Source organism: Schistocerca americana, chromosome 3 (assembly GCF_021461395.2).
Source record: "Schistocerca americana isolate TAMUIC-IGC-003095 chromosome 3, iqSchAmer2.1, whole genome shotgun sequence".
In the NCBI taxonomy this organism is placed as follows: Eukaryota; Metazoa; Arthropoda; class Insecta; order Orthoptera; family Acrididae; genus Schistocerca; species Schistocerca americana.
The window spans coordinates 520986272-521004334 of NC_060121.1; the positions used below are offsets into that span (position 1 = coordinate 520986272).

The following is an 18063-nucleotide window of genomic DNA, read 5'->3' on the forward strand; positions in this document are numbered from 1 at the left end:
TCTACAAGCTGTTAATACAATATACTTACTGTACTGATGCCTGTAACCATTCTACCAGAGGGCAAAAAATGTTCTTTTTCAGGACATGAAACTAAAGCAATGTTGAATAATGGAGGGCCTAGGTACAAACGCTCCAACTTGGAACGCCAAATGAATCTGGATATTATTTGGTGTGTTCTTATTCTCATTGTCCTATGTGTGATTGGTGCTGCTGGCTGCAAGTTGTGGTTGTCTTCGTATGATGGTATCTCAGTGCCACCATTTATTCCTAGCATGCAGAATTCAACAACTGAAGGCATTTTGAGTTTCTGGACTTTTGTTATAATCCTGCAGGTAATAATTTTTTTCACTTTTGGATATATCTGTGAGGTTTCTCAAGATGTTTTGCTATGCATCTGTATTTATTGCATTATTTATGGAACCTGTACATAAATTCAAATACCAATGTTTCTCCTGTAGAACATTAAGGTGGACAAAAATTTAATGTGTTGAGCCATACATAATTCTGTCTGAGAATCTGTGTGGTTTAGTCATTTGAATGTCCCCTAATTTCTCGTTATGTCTTTTTGATGTTCATGTATTCTGTGTAAGTAGATCATGCCATTTATTATAACTGTTATCGTACCTTCCAGATAATGATACCACTCTCACTTTATGTGACGATAGAAATGGCAAAACTTATACAAGTGTACCATATTCACAATGATGTCAATTTGTATGACCCAGAAACTAACAAAAGGATAGAGTGTCGTGCGTTGAACATACCAGAAGAGCTGGGCCAAGTGAGTATTACCACATAAATGATTGTAAATAAAAGCACTGCCACACGGGGTAGCTACGTGGTCTGAGGTCTCTCTCTCTCTCTCTCTCTCTCTCTCTCTCTCTCTCTCTCTCTCTCTCTCTGATGCTAATAATAATAATTAAAGAGTGTGTTTTTAAGAAATAAAATAATGAATATGATTTTAGTAGCACACAGTCTAGATGGGGGAGTGCATGAGTAGGTTTTTGAGTGACCATGAATGGTTGATGATGAAAACAGAACACAAATATGAAAGGGCAAATTGAGAGTAATGCAAAACAAGTGGTCAGTGACAAAAACAGTGCACAAATTCAGAAGAACAAACCGAGAGAAATGGAGAACATGGAACCCAAGAATCATCACCAGTGTACAAACAAAGCTGCAATAGCAGACAAAGAGAAAAACCAAGAACAAGTGAGTGATTATATGCAAAATAATGTCGGTGATCAGAAAACTTTGGCATCAACAACACAATTCGATGAGAAAACGGTGTACACTTTCCTCCTTGCTTTTGTACCACCAGATCGTCATGCCAGCTAATGTGAAGCCCACACTGCCCTGGATAGCCAGTGCTTAATCTTAATAACCAAGTCCACTGAGAGTACCAAATCTCTCCCCACTTTAATAGGTGCATAGTGTCGAAAATGACCAGACCTATGTTTTGCCCACTGTTTCGCCAGTGGAACCAGCAGCAATCCAAATTCCGGAGTTGAACATCCCTATGGCATCATTTTCATTTTCTGACTAGTACACTTGATGCTATTTCAGCATTGACTGTTGGCTATTGCTATGTTGGGAGAAGTGACTTGACCCTCTTGGGTTGGCAGTCGTGTGCTGGTTCGATCATTGGCTGCTGCAGCTGCTACTGCTGCCGTTAATGGTGGCATGTATGCTTGTTGTAATGACATCCTGTCTGTGGTGGATTGGGGGGGGGGGGGGGGTGAACACCGGGAGCACTGCCCTTCTGCGGGGAAGGCTTAAAAATATGGTTGTGGGTAGTGTGAGGTTGGAGGTCCCATAGGTCCCCTATGCTGGGTTGAAGAATGAGGATGGCTTCTGCATTTGTTGTGGTGACAGATCAGGCACTCCTGCTCAGCCTCAGTGAGGTACATTTGGAGCCACATGTGTCCAAGAATGATTGCTGATGTCCAATCAGGCTTCTGGTCAAATGTGTGAGCCCACATAGTGGTAACTTGCTGGTAGCAGGGTGTGTAATTTGGGGTTGGGACTCACGGTACGGGTTGCAGTAAGTTCATCTAAATCTACATCTATATGATTACACCTCAGTTCACAGTTACATGCGTGGGGTTCATTAAACCTCCGTCAAACTATTTTTCTACTGTTCCGCTTTCAAAAAGTGCATGGGAAAAACGAACAATTAAATCTTTCCGTTCAAGTTCTGATTTGTCTATTTTATTACAGTGATCATTCTTCCCTGTGTAGGCTGACATAAACAAAATGTTTTTGAATTCAGAGGAGAAAGTTGCAGATTGAAATTTCATGAAATGATCTCATGGCAAGGAAAAACACCTTTCTTCAGAAGATTTCCATCCTAACTTGCATATCATATTCATGACACTCTCTATCCTTGTTTTCATGATCATACAAAACAAGCTACTTTTCTTCAAATTTTTTGATATCCTCTGTCAGTCCTATCTGGTATGGTCCTACATTAGACAGCAGTACTTCTGAAGAGGATGGACAAGTGTCGTATAGGCAGTCTCTTAAGAAGATACTACATATTCAAAGTGTTCTGCCAATAAAACACAGTTTTTGGTTTGCCTTCCCCACAACTTTATCTATGAATTTCTTTCCAATTTAAGTTGCTCATAAATGTATTCCCTAGGTATTTATTTCAGTTGACAGGCTTTACATTTGTGTGATTAATTGTGTAATTTAAATTTAGTGTATTCTTTTGTAGTGCTCATGTGGGGGACTTCACACTTTTCATAATTTAGAGTTAACTGCCAATTTTTGCACCATCTCTTCTAAATCATTTTGCAATTAATTTTGATCATATAATGACTTTACATAATGGTAATGAAGCATCATGTACAAATAATCTAAGAGGACTGCTCAGATTGTCTCCTAAATCATTTATTTAGGTTAGGAACAGCAAAGAGCTTGTAACACTTCCTTGGGGAATACCAGATATCTGTTTTGTTTTACTCGATGACCTTCCATCAATTACAACTTTGACAGGAATCATGAACCCAGTCATGTAACTGAAACAGTGTACCATAGACATGCACTTCGATTAAAAGCTGCTTGTGAGGAACTGTGTCAAAAGCCTTATGGAAGTATAGAACTCTGGAATCTATTTGACATCCCTTCTAGATAGCATTAATTACATGAATAAAGAACTAATTGTGTTTGTTTTCTATGAAGTAATTCATAGTTTTCAAACAAAGCGTATTTCTCAAAATCCTATTGCAGACTGATGGTAGTGATATGGGTTTGTATTTCAGCTGATTACTCCTGATTCCTGTCTTAGGTATTGGTGTGACTTGGGCAACTTTGCAGTCTTCCTGTGAGTGAGAAATTTTATGTGACTGCTAAGTATGGAGCTATTATATCAGCATACTCTGAAAGGAAACTGCCTGATATACAGTGTGGACCAAACGACTTGTCTTTATAAACTGATTTAAGCAGCTTCATTAAGGGTATCTACTTCTAACAAGGGAACCTCCCCATCGCACCCTCCTCAGATTTATAAGTTGGCACAGTGGATAGACCTTGAAAAACTTAACACAGATCAATTGAGAAAACAGGAAGAAGTTGTGTGGAACTGTGAAAAAATAAGCAAAATGTACAAACTGAGTAGTTCATGGGAAGATAGGCAACATCAAGGACGCTGGAAACCCAGGAGCACGGTGGTCTCGTGGTAACGTGAGCAGCTGCGGAACGAAAGGTCCTTGGTTCAAATCTTCCATCAAGAGAAAATTTTAATTTTTTACTTTCAGTTTATGTGACAAATTCTTATGTTTTCATCACTTTTTGGGAGTGATTATCACATTCACAAGAAAACCTAAATCGGGCAAGGTAGAAGAATCTTTTTACCCATTTGCCAAGTGTACAAGTTAGGTGGGTCGACAACATATTCTTGTCATGTGACGCACATGCCGCCACCAGTGTCGTATAGAATATATCAGATGTGTTTTCCTGTGGAGGAATCGGTTGACCTATGACCTTGCGATCAAATCTTGTCGGTTCCCATTGGAGAGGCACGTCCTTTCGTCTACTAATCGCACGGTTTTACGATGCGGTCGCAAAACACAGACACTAAACTTATTACAGTGAACAGAGACGTCAATGAACGAACGGACAGATAATAACTATGCAAAAATAAAGAAAGTAAAATTTTCACTCGAGGGAAGACTTGAACCAAGGACCTCTCCTGCTGCAGCTGCTCACTCTACCACGAGACCACGGCGTTCCTGATTTGACAGTGTCCATGATGTTGCCTATGTCGCCCATGAACTACTCAGTTTGTATATTTTGCTTATTTTTTCACAGTTCCACACAACTTCTTCCTGTTTTCTCAATTCATCTGTGTTCAGTTTATCAAGGCCTATCCACTGTGCCAACTTATAGCTAAATCTGAGGGGGGTGCGATGGGGAGGTTCCCTTGTAAGTAGGAGGTGAGGTGCTGTATTCCATTGCATTGGCAGAATGCCTCAGATTCTACTGAAGTACGACAACAAGCGAAGGTTAGTAGAGATCTGTGAAAAGATGTATGAGCAAAGCATACAACAGCTACCACCATCACACCATAGCAAAAGATCTGCCAGGGAACCTGAGAAAATTTTGGTCATTTGTAAAATTGCAAATCAGTCTAAGGCTTCCATTCAGCCCCTTGTTGACCAGTCTAATGTGGCAGTTGAACATACTAAAACGAAAGCTGAAGTTTCAAATTTCGCCTTCAAGAAATTGTTCACACACGAGAATCGCACAAACATACAGTCATTTGACCATCTAACAGACTCCTATATTGACGACATAGTAATAAGCACATCTGGCATAGAGAAGCAACAAAAGGATTTGAAAGCAAATAAATGACCACTTCTGGGTGAATTCCCAGTTTGATTTTACAGAGAGCACTCTGCGGCATTGGCCCCTTACTTAGCTTTCATTTGTCGTGAATTTCTTTCCCAGTCCAAATACCCAAGCGAAGGGGAAAGAAAAAGTGCAGGTGACTCCAGTATATAAGAAAGGTGAAAAAAATGGACCTGCAGAATTGCAAACCAATATCCCTAACTTATGTTTGCTGCAGAATCCTTGAACATATTCTCAGCTCGAATATAATAAACTTTCTTGAGACTGAGAAGCTTATGTCCTTGAATCAGCATGGTTTTAGAAACCATCACTTGTCAGCTTGCCTTTTCTCACCATATATACTGAGAACTGTGGATGAAGGGCAGAAGGCAGATTCCATATTTCTAGGTTTCCAGAAGCATTTGACATGGTGCCCCATTACTGGCTGTTAACGAAGGTATGAGCATGTGGAACAAGTTCATGGATATGTGAGTGGCTCGAAGACTTCTTAAATAATAGAATCCAGTATGTTGTCCCCGATGGTGGGTGCTATTCAGAGACAAGGGTATTGTCAGGAGTGCTGTAGGGAAGTGTGAGAGGACCACTACTGTTCTGGATATACATAAATGACTTGGCTGATAGGGTAGACAGCAATCTGCAGTTGTTTACCGATGATGCTGTGATGTATGGTAAGGTGTGAAAGTTGAGTAACTGTAGGAAGATAGGAGATGACTTAAAAAAATTCCCATCTGGTGTGATGAATGGCAGCTAGCTCTAAATGTGGAAGAGTGTAAGGTAATGCAGATATTAGGAAGATCAAGCCTGTCATGTTCGGGAACAGTATTGCTAGTGTCCTGCTTGATACAGTCAAGTCATTTAAATATCTGGGCATAACGTTGCAAAGCAATGAGAGGTGGAATGAGCATATGAATACTGTGGTAGGGAAGGCAAATTGTCGACTTCAGTTTATTGGCAGAATTTTAGGAAAGAGTGGATCACCTGTAAAGGAATCTGCATATAGGACATTGGTGCGACGTATTCTTGAGTACTGCTCAAGTGTTTGGGATCTGTACCAGGTCAGATTGTCAGAAGACATCAAAGCAGTTCAGAAACAGGCTGCTAGATTTGTTAACAGTAGGTTTGAACAACATGTAAGTGTTACGGAGTTGCTTCGGGACCTATAATGGGAACCCTTGGAGGGACGGTGATACCCTTTTTGAGAAACACTACTGAGAAAATTTAGAGAACTGGCATTTGAAGTTGACTGCAGAAAATTTCTACTGCCACCAACATACATTGCGCATGAGGCTCATGAAGATAAGATCTTAGAAATTAGCGCTAATATGGAGGCATACAGTCAGTCATTTTTCCCTTGCTCTATTCGTGAGTGGAATAGGAAGGGAAATGACAAGTTGTGGTACAGCGTACCCCCTGCCAAGAACCATATGGTGGTTTGTTGAGTATCTATGTAGATGCAGATGTAGAACTACACTAGTGTCTTTTTAATTTTATCCATCTTTCACAGCTTCAAATGTGACTGTATTCAGTACACTAGAAGTATGAATTAAAAAAAATGCCTTCAATCACAACTTTTTGTGTTTTATTAAGTACACAATGCATTTTGGACCCTATGCCTCCATCATCAGGTGTCATTTGCCGTAATACAGGCTTTATGCATATTCTGCATAATCCAAGAAAAGGTTTTTTAACATTTTGACACCAGCATACATTCTTTTCTCCATTGTTCTCGTACATATCACTTTGTTCAAGAGGCACATTTGCACACACATGTTTGTAAACATTTCACCGATGTTTTGTAGGTACAAAAACATCTGGGGGCGGGGGTGAAGGCTGCCCCCCAGATTCCTATCCCAGTGGCTACATGCTCATGGTTCGAATCAGCTCCACATTTTCCTTCAGCAACTTCTGCATCTGTTTTTGCTGTTGTTCGTGAATGTTATTTGATGCTGCCAAAGCTGTAGAAACTGTTAATCCATCATTATGAGTTTATTCACACATGATACTACATGTGGTGATACTTTAGTAGTACACTACTCAGATCTGGCAGCGCCAGGAGTCGCTCAGAAACACTGAGTGGCCTGCAGGACTGAATGGATGATGGTGCAAATAGTACACAAATTCCAAAGTGTAAATCAAGAGTAACCTAAAATTTTGGAAGCCAAGAACCACCAGTAGCATACAAACAAAGCCACACAGCAAACCAAGAGAAAAAACAAATGCAAGCGAGTAACTATGTACAGAATTAATGTTTGTGATCGAAAGATTCTGAAACATCAACACAACTGGACAAGGAAATGACACAATTTACTCCAAGCTTGTGCAACAAGAGGGGCTTTCCAACTGATTCAAAGTCCATGCCACCTCTGGTGCAGTTGCAAAACCAAACAACAATGAATTGTCAACTCTGGTGCGTCGATCTCAATCTGGATGTCAGAGTCCAGAAAGGATACTGAAATGATCATTTTATGTGGCAAAACAGTAAGGTTATGATTGAAATATGACAGATCCCTGTGACAACTGAAGAGTTAATATGGCACTGATTATTATGATCACTGCTGTGGATCAGGTCAGTTGATATTTATGTCAGCTGTAATTGGTGAGAAATATGTAACTCGGAAAACAGAGTTGGACTTTAAGGTTAGTCATGTGTTAGTTGAGGGCACTCCATATGTATCCGATGGGTTTGTGGCAGCATCATCTAAGTGACAGTTTGGATCTTCAATTATCAAATATATTAACATATTCACAAACTCTTTCAATAAGACATTGGATTTTTTCTTTTCCTTGCCCAGTTTTGTTCATTGGGTTGTGTAAGGTTTTAAGGTATGTTTGCTGTGTGTATGAGGAGCTGCAATTTCAAGTAACAGTGCATGAAAATTTGGGAAGCATTAGGGCTATTACATCATCATCATCATCATCATCATCATCATCATCATCATGTGTTCTGCCAAAAGGCAGGTTTTCACATGGTAGTTCTCCAGGCTGTCTGGTCTTCTGCTATCCTCTTCAGGTTCACATATTTTCGTCTTCCCTTTCTGTTGTCTGTCATCTTGTATCTCCTCCTTCCTCTCAGTCTTCTCCCACAAACCAGTCCTTCCAAAGCATCTGATAGCAAGCACTTCCTTCTCAATGAATGTCCCAACCAGCTCTTTTTCCTTTCTCTTTTAATCTTCAGCAGAAACCTTCTCTCACCAACTCTTTCCAAGTAAGCATATCAAGGCATTTGTATCGTTCCCATTCACTGTGTGTGAATGCTTGTGTGTTCCTGAATATTTCTGATTGAAAAGATATCCAGAATCATTGTATGAAGAAAATTCGAGCCATCTTCTGAAAATGACTCTTTCTACTAACATACCACATGTGCTTTCTTCAATTCCTGTTTTCTGTTACAAAGGGCATACTTAGGACAAAAAAATCGTTCTCATGAAGGGGGTAATGTGTGCTACAGGCTATGGATGGGATACCCAGAACCACATAATTTTTATGTAATTATCCTGATGTGGCATGCCTGTTTATTCCTTATCTCAATCATATCTGTAACTTAAAGTGCAATATGGGTCTGGTATCAAATTCAGTTTGCATGTAACTAAGCAAGATGTTTTCATTAAATGGAATTTCTTTCACAGCCCCACAGACAACCTGAGACAGCCCTGAGCCATGTTTGAATTAAGCAGTCTGTGCATACCATCCAGTGATTCAGTTGCATGTTACCACAGCTTTCTAACAAACCTTGTGTGCAGACAGTTTTGTCTATTTTCATTGAGTGGTTTTACACTTGAAAGTTAATGGAGCTGTTTTAGCACAGTACCTGAGAGGCGCAATAACATAACATGTTTGACGGTGCGGAATTCTTACAACAGTCATTCTAAATTTCTCCATAAATTGTGGCCATTGGCCATGAACATATAGGTTAAAATACAGTAATAGTTTCCTCACTTTTACACGAGTACTATGTCATGGTGTGCTGCCAGAGAAAAGCTATGAGTAGCTAGATCAACTTCAAACATAGGTAAGACTTGCTAAGTGTCTGTCATCTGCAGGTACTTCAGACTGGTCCAGCTGGAGATGATTGAACAGGCTAAGTTCAGGTGGTAGTAAATTCAGGGACACCCTTGTCCAATAAGGATATTTCAAAGGACTGACACAATTTGACTGTGGATGAGAACACACAATTGGCTACTCTTCATGCTGCCGTGAGTCATGCAGTGATGGAAAGCTGATGGGAGCTAAAGGTGGTGCTGTTGCTGTTGTCTTATTCTAGGCATAGTTCTTACAATTTTATCCTCTTTTGTTCAGTTGTGTGAACTATGAAAATGGCAAATTACATAAATTGTCACTTTAGCAGTATCTCATAATACTGCTCATTTATATAATTGAGAGTTTTGTATGGCTTCTGAATTGACTAAACAAATAAATACAGTTATTCAGAGCAGTTAAATTTTTTTCTCAGTTTATGATGACAAGGTCAGCTTTATTCCTAATTTATTTTGCATAGAATATTATCTTTCTAAATATTATTCTCGCAATTTATACTAGTAATGTGTTCGAGTTGTGAGTGATGATGGAGTTATTGAAGCTGCTCTCAGGTCATGGTCGACAGTCGTGTCCAGGTAGGTGAATGGCCACTCGAATCGTGCATCATGCCATGGTTGCAGGCTGGTTAAGGCAATAATTATGCTGTTGGTGACATTCATCAGGGCTTCTGTAGGACACCTGATAGTAATTCAAAGCACTAAGGCAACATGAACATTATTGACACACATCTGTGTCCCTTTATATACATATACATCTATGCTCCGCAAACTGCCTTGTGATGTGCGATGGCAGATACTTTTGTCTACCAATGTTACTCTCCCCGCCCCCCTCCCTTTCTTGTTTCAGTTGCGAATAGTTCATGGTAAGAACAATTACCATTAAGTTTCCACGTGGGCTCAAATCTTCCTAGCTTCATGTACATAGTTTTTTCAGAAGATATACATAGGAGGGAGCAATGTATTTGCTGATCCTTATAGAAATGTTCATTCTTGGAACTTTAACAATAAACCACACTGTGATGCAGAATGCCACTTTGGAGCTCCTGTCCCAGGACTTCAGTGATAATCCCTGTGACACTTCTGTGCATACTAAATGAAACTGTAAAGAAATGCATTTCTCTTCTTTGTGTCTTCTCTACTTTCTCTATCAGTTCTATCTGGTGATGGACAATATTAAAGTATTGGTTGAACAAGTATTCTATAAGCTACTTCCATTGTTGATGGAGTACATTTCATGAGGATTCTTCCAATGAATCTGTCTGGCATCTGCCACTCCCACCATTAATTTTATGTAATCATTACACTTCAGATCGTTCCATATGCATTCTCCGAGATATTTTATGGATCTAACTGCTGCCAGTGCTTGTTCTGCAACTGTGTAATCATACAATAAAGGGTATTTTTGTCTGTGTATTCAGTTTGTTACAATTGTTTATGTTGAGGGTCAGTTGCTGCTCCCTGCACCAAGCATCAATCCTCTGCAGGTCTGCCTGCATTTCGCTACAATTTTCTGGCATCAAGACTTTTCTACATCCAACAACATCATCCACGAAAAGCCTCGTGCAACTTCTGATGTTACCTAATAGGTAATTTGTACATATTGTGGATAGTAATAGTACTATCACACTCGTCTTTGGAATGATCAAGCTTAATTTTACATCCTAAAACTTCCTTCCGGTCAGAATGGCATGCTGTCTATATTTGCTAGAAACTCTTCAATGTAATCATACAGTTGGTCTGATACTTCATACACTCATATTTTGTTCATTAGGGGGCCGTATGGAACCGTACTGAATGCCTTCTGCAAGTCAAGGAACATGCCATCTATCAGGATGCCTGTATGTGCTGCTTTCTGTGTCTCATGGATGAACAGAGTGATGTGGGTTTCACGTGATCGTTGTTTTAGGAACCCGTGTTGTTTCCTACAGAGGAGTTTTTTGGCCTCCAGAAATGTAATAATACACGAGCATAAAAGATGTTCCAAAATTCTACAACTGTCCAACATCACAGAAATCCAGGGTTTGTCCTGAAAGTTGTGTGTCGCATCGTTTTTATTTATTTACTTTTAATTTATTGCTGGGATATGTTCAACAACTTAAAATTCTGCAAAGTATGACCCCTCTGCATCATTACATTTTTGTCAGCATGATTTCTGTGCTTTCTGGAACTCCTCAATAGGGATAACCTTCAGGGAAGCCTTCGATGTAGCTTGCAAATTGTCCACCGTTTAAAGATGCTTACCTTTGAAGTCTCTTTTTCAGCCAGGAGGAGAAAAAAATAAGAATTGTGCTGGGATCAGGTCAGGACTGTTGGGAGGCTGTGGCACTGATGTCACAGCAGTACAGGTGTGATAGTGCATGACAACAAAGGTGGTGGGAGCTGGTGTGTTGTCATGAAGTAGTTTCCATGATGTGCGGAACTCCTTTCGGACGCGAGTGATCTTTGTCATTCAGTCTCTGGAGCACTGCCTTGTAAAACTGAGCAAGTCTGATATTTCCAACTTGAAGGGAACACTCATTCAACAGTCTGAATTCAGTAACTGGCTTACACGAGTCACAGGGTCGTCTGTTTGGGATGTTGATGGGTGTCCCACGCGGCTCTTGTTGGCGAATTTCTCCCGACCTTCGCTAAACATATTATTCCACCTGTTTGACTGCTATCTGCAAAGGCAGTTATTCCCAAAGACTTCCTTAAGTTTTCCCAAGGTTCTGGCAGCTTCACACAAGATTTCTTTGCATAGCGATGCTCTAAAGTTTTCTCCATCGTAAGTTCGATGTGAGCACTGTTTGGAGGTTCACAGAAGAAGCTGTCCTAACCCTCCAAGAGCATAGAGGCAGTTGAGCATCCTACTTCAGGAAAGCACAGTGTCACCCCCATCCTCCCCAGTCAGTCTGACTGCTCTGTGACCTATAATAACATCGAAAAAAGATTGTGATGCATTACTTTCCAAACACCCTCTGTAAGCCTGTAGTTCTGTGCATCTGTTGGATAGTCCTTGCGCTTTTTTCCAGTTGTTGAGAACACTTCAGTCCTCCGAAGATCTACAATACACTGCTGCTAGAAGAGGGGGAAAGTTGTTTTGTATGCTTGATGTAGAATCATATTGGTATCCCATCAGGACTAGTGGCCTTCCATCTGTTGAGTAATTTCAGTTGTTATTGTATCTCAAGCTCACTTATTTCAATATCAGCCACTTTGTTATTTGTGTGATGATTTAAAGGAGGTAGTATGGTGTGACCTTCCTCTGTGAAACAGTTTTGGAAAAAAACATTTAGTACATCAGCCTTTTCTGTGTCTTCTTCCATTTAATGCCATTATGTTGACAGAGCTTCTGGACAGATGACATTTATCAGTTTAATGATTGAACATAGTACAAAAACTTCGTACAATTTTCTGTCAAGTCAGTAGACAGAATTTTACTTTCAAATTCATAGAACTCTTCATGCATGGCTCTCCTTATGCTAATTTTGGCAGCATTTAATTTTTGTTTGTCTGTAGGGTTTTGAGTACATTTAAATTTTCAATGAAGCTCTCTCTGCTTTCATAGCAGTTTTCTAACTTGGATGTCAAACCATGGCAGGTGTTTAACATCACTCACAGCTTTGCTTGACACATACATGTCTAAAGCATATTGCACAATACTCTTGAACTTTCTACATCGATACTCAACATTGTTAGCGCTGAAGATGACATTTTCGTGCTGACTGCCCAGGTAGTCCGAAATCTGTTTCTTGTCGCTCTTTGCTGAGCAGAAAGATCTTCTTCTCTTTCTTAGTATTCCTGTTTGCAGCCAGTGTAAGTGATACTGTAATGGCCTTAGGATGATGGCTTGTGTATTCTGCACCTAAAAGAGTCAGAAAGTTTGGGTCTGTTTGTTGCAAGCAGGTGTAAGAAGTTTGCTTCACCAATCAGTCCTCTGATTTTACTAGTCATATTAATTTTTGGATAGATCACTTAGAACAATTTCACATGAATCTCTGTCCCTACTAATCATTCTCATCATTTGAGTCTCCCAATCTACTGTAGTGGGCAAGTTGAAAATATCCACCTAAAACTATGACATGACTAGGATGTACGCAAGTTTTTCCCATGTCTGTTCCACCACTAATGCTGCTTAGGCAGGAGGTATATAAAAGCATCTGATGACCATGTTTGAGTCATATTTATTTCTTGTCTTCATCCAAATTATTTTGCACTCAGGATCTATACTAATCTCACTAGATGTTATTATAATGGAAGGAAACATTCCACGTGGGAAAAATTATATATAGAAACAAAGATGAGGTGACTTACCGAACAAAAGCGCTGGCAGGTCGATAGACACACAAACAAACACAAACATACACACAAAATTCAAGCTTTTGCAACAAACTGTTGCCTCATCAGGAAAGAGGGAAGGAGAGGGGAAGACGAAAGGAAGTGGGTTTTAAGGGAGAGGGTAAGGAGTCATTCCAATCCCGGGAGCGGAAAGACTTACCTTAGGGGGAAAAAAGGACAGGTATACACTCGCACACACGCACATATCCATCCACACATACAGACACAAGCAGAATATGTCTGCTTGTGTCTGTATGTGTGGATGGATATGTGCGTGTGTGCGAGTGTATACCTGTCCTTTTTTCCCCCTAAGGTAAGTCTTTCCGCTCCCGGGATTGGAATGACTCCTTACCCTCTCCCTTAAAACCCACTTCCTTTCGTCTTCCCCTCTCCTTCCCTCTTTCCTGATGAGGCAACAGTTTGTTGCGAAAGCTTGAATTTTGTGTGTATGTTTGTGTTTGTTTGTGTGTCTATCGACCTGCCAGCGCTTTTGTTCGGTAAGTCACCTCATCTTTGTTTCTATATATAATTTTTCTCACTAGATGTTATGATATTTTTATGGGTATAAATACACCACCACAACCACCAGCACTCAACCTATCTTCGAAATATGCATTCCAATCAGAATTTAGAATTTCAGTGCTGTTGACATTTGGCTGCATGTTTTATGTCTTCTCTGAGGGTGCTGGCGTGTTCCAGCTAATAACTACCCATATGACGAGGACAGAATCTTCCTCCAGTGATTTTAGGGATGTGATAGTGAACTCTTGTTGATATCTTGGGCATCAAATTTGCCTGATCTGAAACCAATGGAACACATTTGAGATGCTTTCGGGTGCCTTCTCCATACCCACATATGATCTTAACTGTAATTTGTAGGAACTGTATGACATGTGCATTGGCATCTGGTGCCACATATCTCCGGCAGTCTATCAAGGGCAGTCTATGCTATACATAATCAGAATCACTGCTGTATTTTGTTCCAAATGTACCACTGACTGTATAGGATCTCATTGAGGTCTCCGGTGCCATATTGAACAAATTGTGTAAGTGATGGTTAATAATTAAATTAACATAGTGCTGTTTTCACTTTCTTGACCTTGTTGCCCATATCCCGTTCCTTATCAGTTACACAGGGAAACATTTCTATTCATCTTTAATGCATTCACAGTGCCGTATCTGCACATGGTTGCTAAAATTGGAACTAATTATTTTTCTAGTGTAAATTGGTTCTACATGAATTCATTAGAATATGTAAAAGTTATTGCTGCCATATGATAGTTACAACCCACAATGAGCCTATGTGAGTAGCTGAACTTTCAGGACTGGAGCACTTTGAAATATTTCAGGGTCATAACATTGGGACATTTGATATTTATGTGTTAATTATTCATAGGAGGCAAAGTTTGTGCAGCAAGTGGCCAGGAAATGCAGGGGCAATGTATCCTCTGGGATAAGGAGATCCTCTTTCATCATTGCCAAATGGTCTCTTGAAGGTGAGGGAGCAAACAGATGGAATGCACCAATTTGTCTTAGGATGGGAAACTGCTCCTGAGGGTGGAACAGTGATCAAATGGCCAGTGGCATGTGCTGGAGAAGGTTACAGGAAACCACTCTATAGAAGATCTGATCAAGTATACCAGACATCAACAGAACTGAATGGAAGGTGTTTTGCTTAATTTTTCCAAAGCTTAAATAGTCCCACTTTGATCTCTGTGTGGAGTCGGCTAGTGTGGCAGGGGGGAGTGTAAAGTCATTTTCAAGTTTGGAAAATAACTATACAGAATATAGAGAGCAGGTGATTATACAATATTATACTGTGGGAAAGCTCAGGACAAGCCTGAGATTGCAGGAGTCAGAATTATTATAAACTAGTGTCTTGGAATGAAAGTAAAAGGAAGGAAATAAATCGAAGGAAAAAAGAAAGGTAATCTACATACGTATGACAACAACTTGACGTGAAGTATAATAATCTGGCAAGATGCGTTATTAATGGAGGTAATTTGAAGAATCAAGGGAAATAAAAAAATTATCATAGTGGTTGATACAAATCTTTATTTTATTTACTCGTTTACTTGTTTTCCACGGATCCATGCAATGACGAGCTTGGGCTGTATGTAGAAGTGTTAAGGTTATGACTGCATGTATTTACATACTCAGTTATAATTTACTGCTCAGTTGATTTACAAATAAATATTACAGTATTACAAATGAAACAGTAAATGACTGTTTTCTTTACATTTCAGTGGTGATGTGTTCAAAATAGTTTAACAGGTACCGTCATTATCCTACTATGGGGCAATCAGGTCAACAGTACACATACAATAAAGATACATGTGCACACTCTTCTGTCACTGAATGAAAATTAACTGATACACATAAAATACTTATATTCATGTTTGACAATCACACAAGTGTGTAGTTGATCATTTCTTTGGTGAGATCTCATTCACAGACTCCTAAATAGACTAGAATCAGTGTTTCAAGAGAAATTGGCATAGTTTAGTTTTGTAAAGGCTTTCACTATCCCTTAAGTTATTAAGTTCAGTGGGAAGAAAGTTTAAAATGTGTGGACTGACATTGTTAGCATCTCTCAGCACCAGATACTAAATGTTGCTAATAAGGAAAGAAGAAGCTGTCTTTAGAGAATTTGGATTGAAATGGTAGAGAAACCAAACTTGCAGAAAGCAATGAACTTTGTATCATGAGTTTATTTTTTAACCATCACCTGCAGAGAAAATATGCCTAGAAAACACTTGCAGAAGGTAAGAGGTTACAGATTAACTTCACTTTCAGGCATTTGTTTAACAGTTATGCTGAAGATTGTGGATCATATCTAGTATGTGATGTGGGAAGTGCCCACATATTGGTAATGATGAAACATGAGCTAAAATGAAAGAAAATTGCCAAGGGGAACAGATAAAAATGGAATATAATAAACTTAAACAGACAATATAAAATGTTGGAGACTTTGGTAACTTCCATTAGAGACCGGTAGCTTAGAAGTAGAAGGGGGGGGGGGGGGAATAAATAAATAAATAAATAAATAAATAAATAATAGACTGGGAAACTAAAGGAAATGGTGGGCCAAAGAAGCAACCTAAAAATAATAATAAAAAACTCAAACAAATATGAAGACAAATATAAATATAAAATCTGAGGAACTGGACCAGCAGAGTGTCAAGATATGCAAGGAGGAGGAATCTAATGAATCCTTTTGATGAGTTGCGGTGGTGTGTGTGCATTATGAAAATCAAGTGAGTTCAGAGCGCGCGCGCGCGCGCACACGCACACGCACACGCACACGCACACGCACACGCACACACAAATATTTCAGGATGTAAGTACTGTTGTTTGTTAGGTTTAATATGGACGGAAGTGTGTAGCTGGCATTCTCAGAGGATGATATCAGTCAAGGAAAGTGGCAGGAAAGGGAGGTAATGACAGTGGCACATAAAGTGCCCTCCACCACACACCGTTGGGTGGCTTGCGGAGTATCAATGTAGATGTAGATGTAGATGTAATGCATTTCTGCTAACTGGTCCTCAGGTTTTGATATTGAAGTCGGAATGTGCTTCACATCTAACGAGAGACAGATTCACTGGGATTATTTTTTGCTAAAGCTGATTTCAAATTTTGTTTTTATGAGTACTGCTATTGCTGCAATGGAATACTAGTAACAAATTTCATTAAAGATTAGATGTATACGAGGCTCGTGTTAGTATTTTTACATTGTTAAACAGGTAAATGTGCAACACCTCCTCTCTTCCTGCTCCCCCCCCCCCCCCCCCCCCCCCCTCCCCCTTTTCCCTGTCCTCCACCCCCAACCAATCAACATGAATACCTTGTACCTAATTACAGAGTTCATTACAACATTTTATCACAGTGGAATACAAACTGAAAAAACTGAGCTTAAGTTCATAATATGACACTTGTAATTTAGTTCTCACTAGCATGTGCTCCCATGGCTTAGAACAGTGTGTTGTATATGCTGATATTACATTTAGTGATGTACTTCTGCCTACAATAAAAGTCTCTTTGAAGCTGAGTGAGGGAGATAGATTGCGATGGAGATGAATAGTTTGTTAATTTCGCATAGCTGTTCTGAAGACCATGGGGTGATTACCAAGCATGATTTGTGTTTCAAGAGTTGGGATTTACCTTTCAACAACAAATGGTAGTCTGTTGTATAAGTGACTAATGTTGAGTGATTTCACTAACTGCTTTTTCTGTTTAAATGGATGTCATGTTGATACACAAGCAAGTCTGGTGACAGAATATGTAATCCGGCTTTCTTAGTGGGAAGTCCTTTTTTATAGACCAATAAAATTCTGTTAAAACAAAGCTGACTAACACACAGAATGTGACCCATGATAGTGTGGCTCTGTGACTTGAATTCTTTCTCACATCTTCACAGCCTGAGTCCATTTCTCTCCTTTTATTTCACCATTCCACCCATATTCTCTTTCAGTTGCTAAGTGACTAGCACTCCCTGTTCTGTATTATTGATTGCAAATATGTGTGACTATTCTTAAAATCAAACATCATAGGTAGAACAACAATGCATTCATTACTAAATCACTGCCTAACTTTTTTTACAGGTTCAATACATTTTTTCAGATAAAACAGGAACACTCACTGAGAACAAGATGATATTTAGGCGTTGTACTGTTGGTGGCATAGATTACAATCATCCACCACCAGAAAACATTCAGGTATGTCACACAATGCCTTTTGTCTCTGTTTACTGTTATTACAGTCATAATCATGATATTACAAATGAAAATTAGAATTTTTACTGTTCATTTATTTTACCATTGACATCTTTGACCAAATGAGAATACATTAAGTAGAAAC

The 18063-nt window shown here is 39.4% G+C and overlaps 1 protein-coding gene across 3 annotated transcripts in view; it reads left to right on the forward strand.

Annotated features, from left to right (window-relative positions):
• Positions 1–18063, forward strand: part of LOC124605534 (phospholipid-transporting ATPase VA) — a 354547-nt gene that overhangs the window by 252075 nt on the left and 84409 nt on the right. For all 3 annotated transcript variants that reach the window (XM_047137281.1, XM_047137282.1, XM_047137284.1), the window contains exons 5-7: positions 83–333; positions 633–782; positions 17808–17921. In XM_047137281.1, coding sequence (XP_046993237.1) covers positions 83–333; positions 633–782; positions 17808–17921 — 515 coding nt within the window. The remainder of the gene's footprint in view (positions 1–82; positions 334–632; positions 783–17807; positions 17922–18063) is intronic.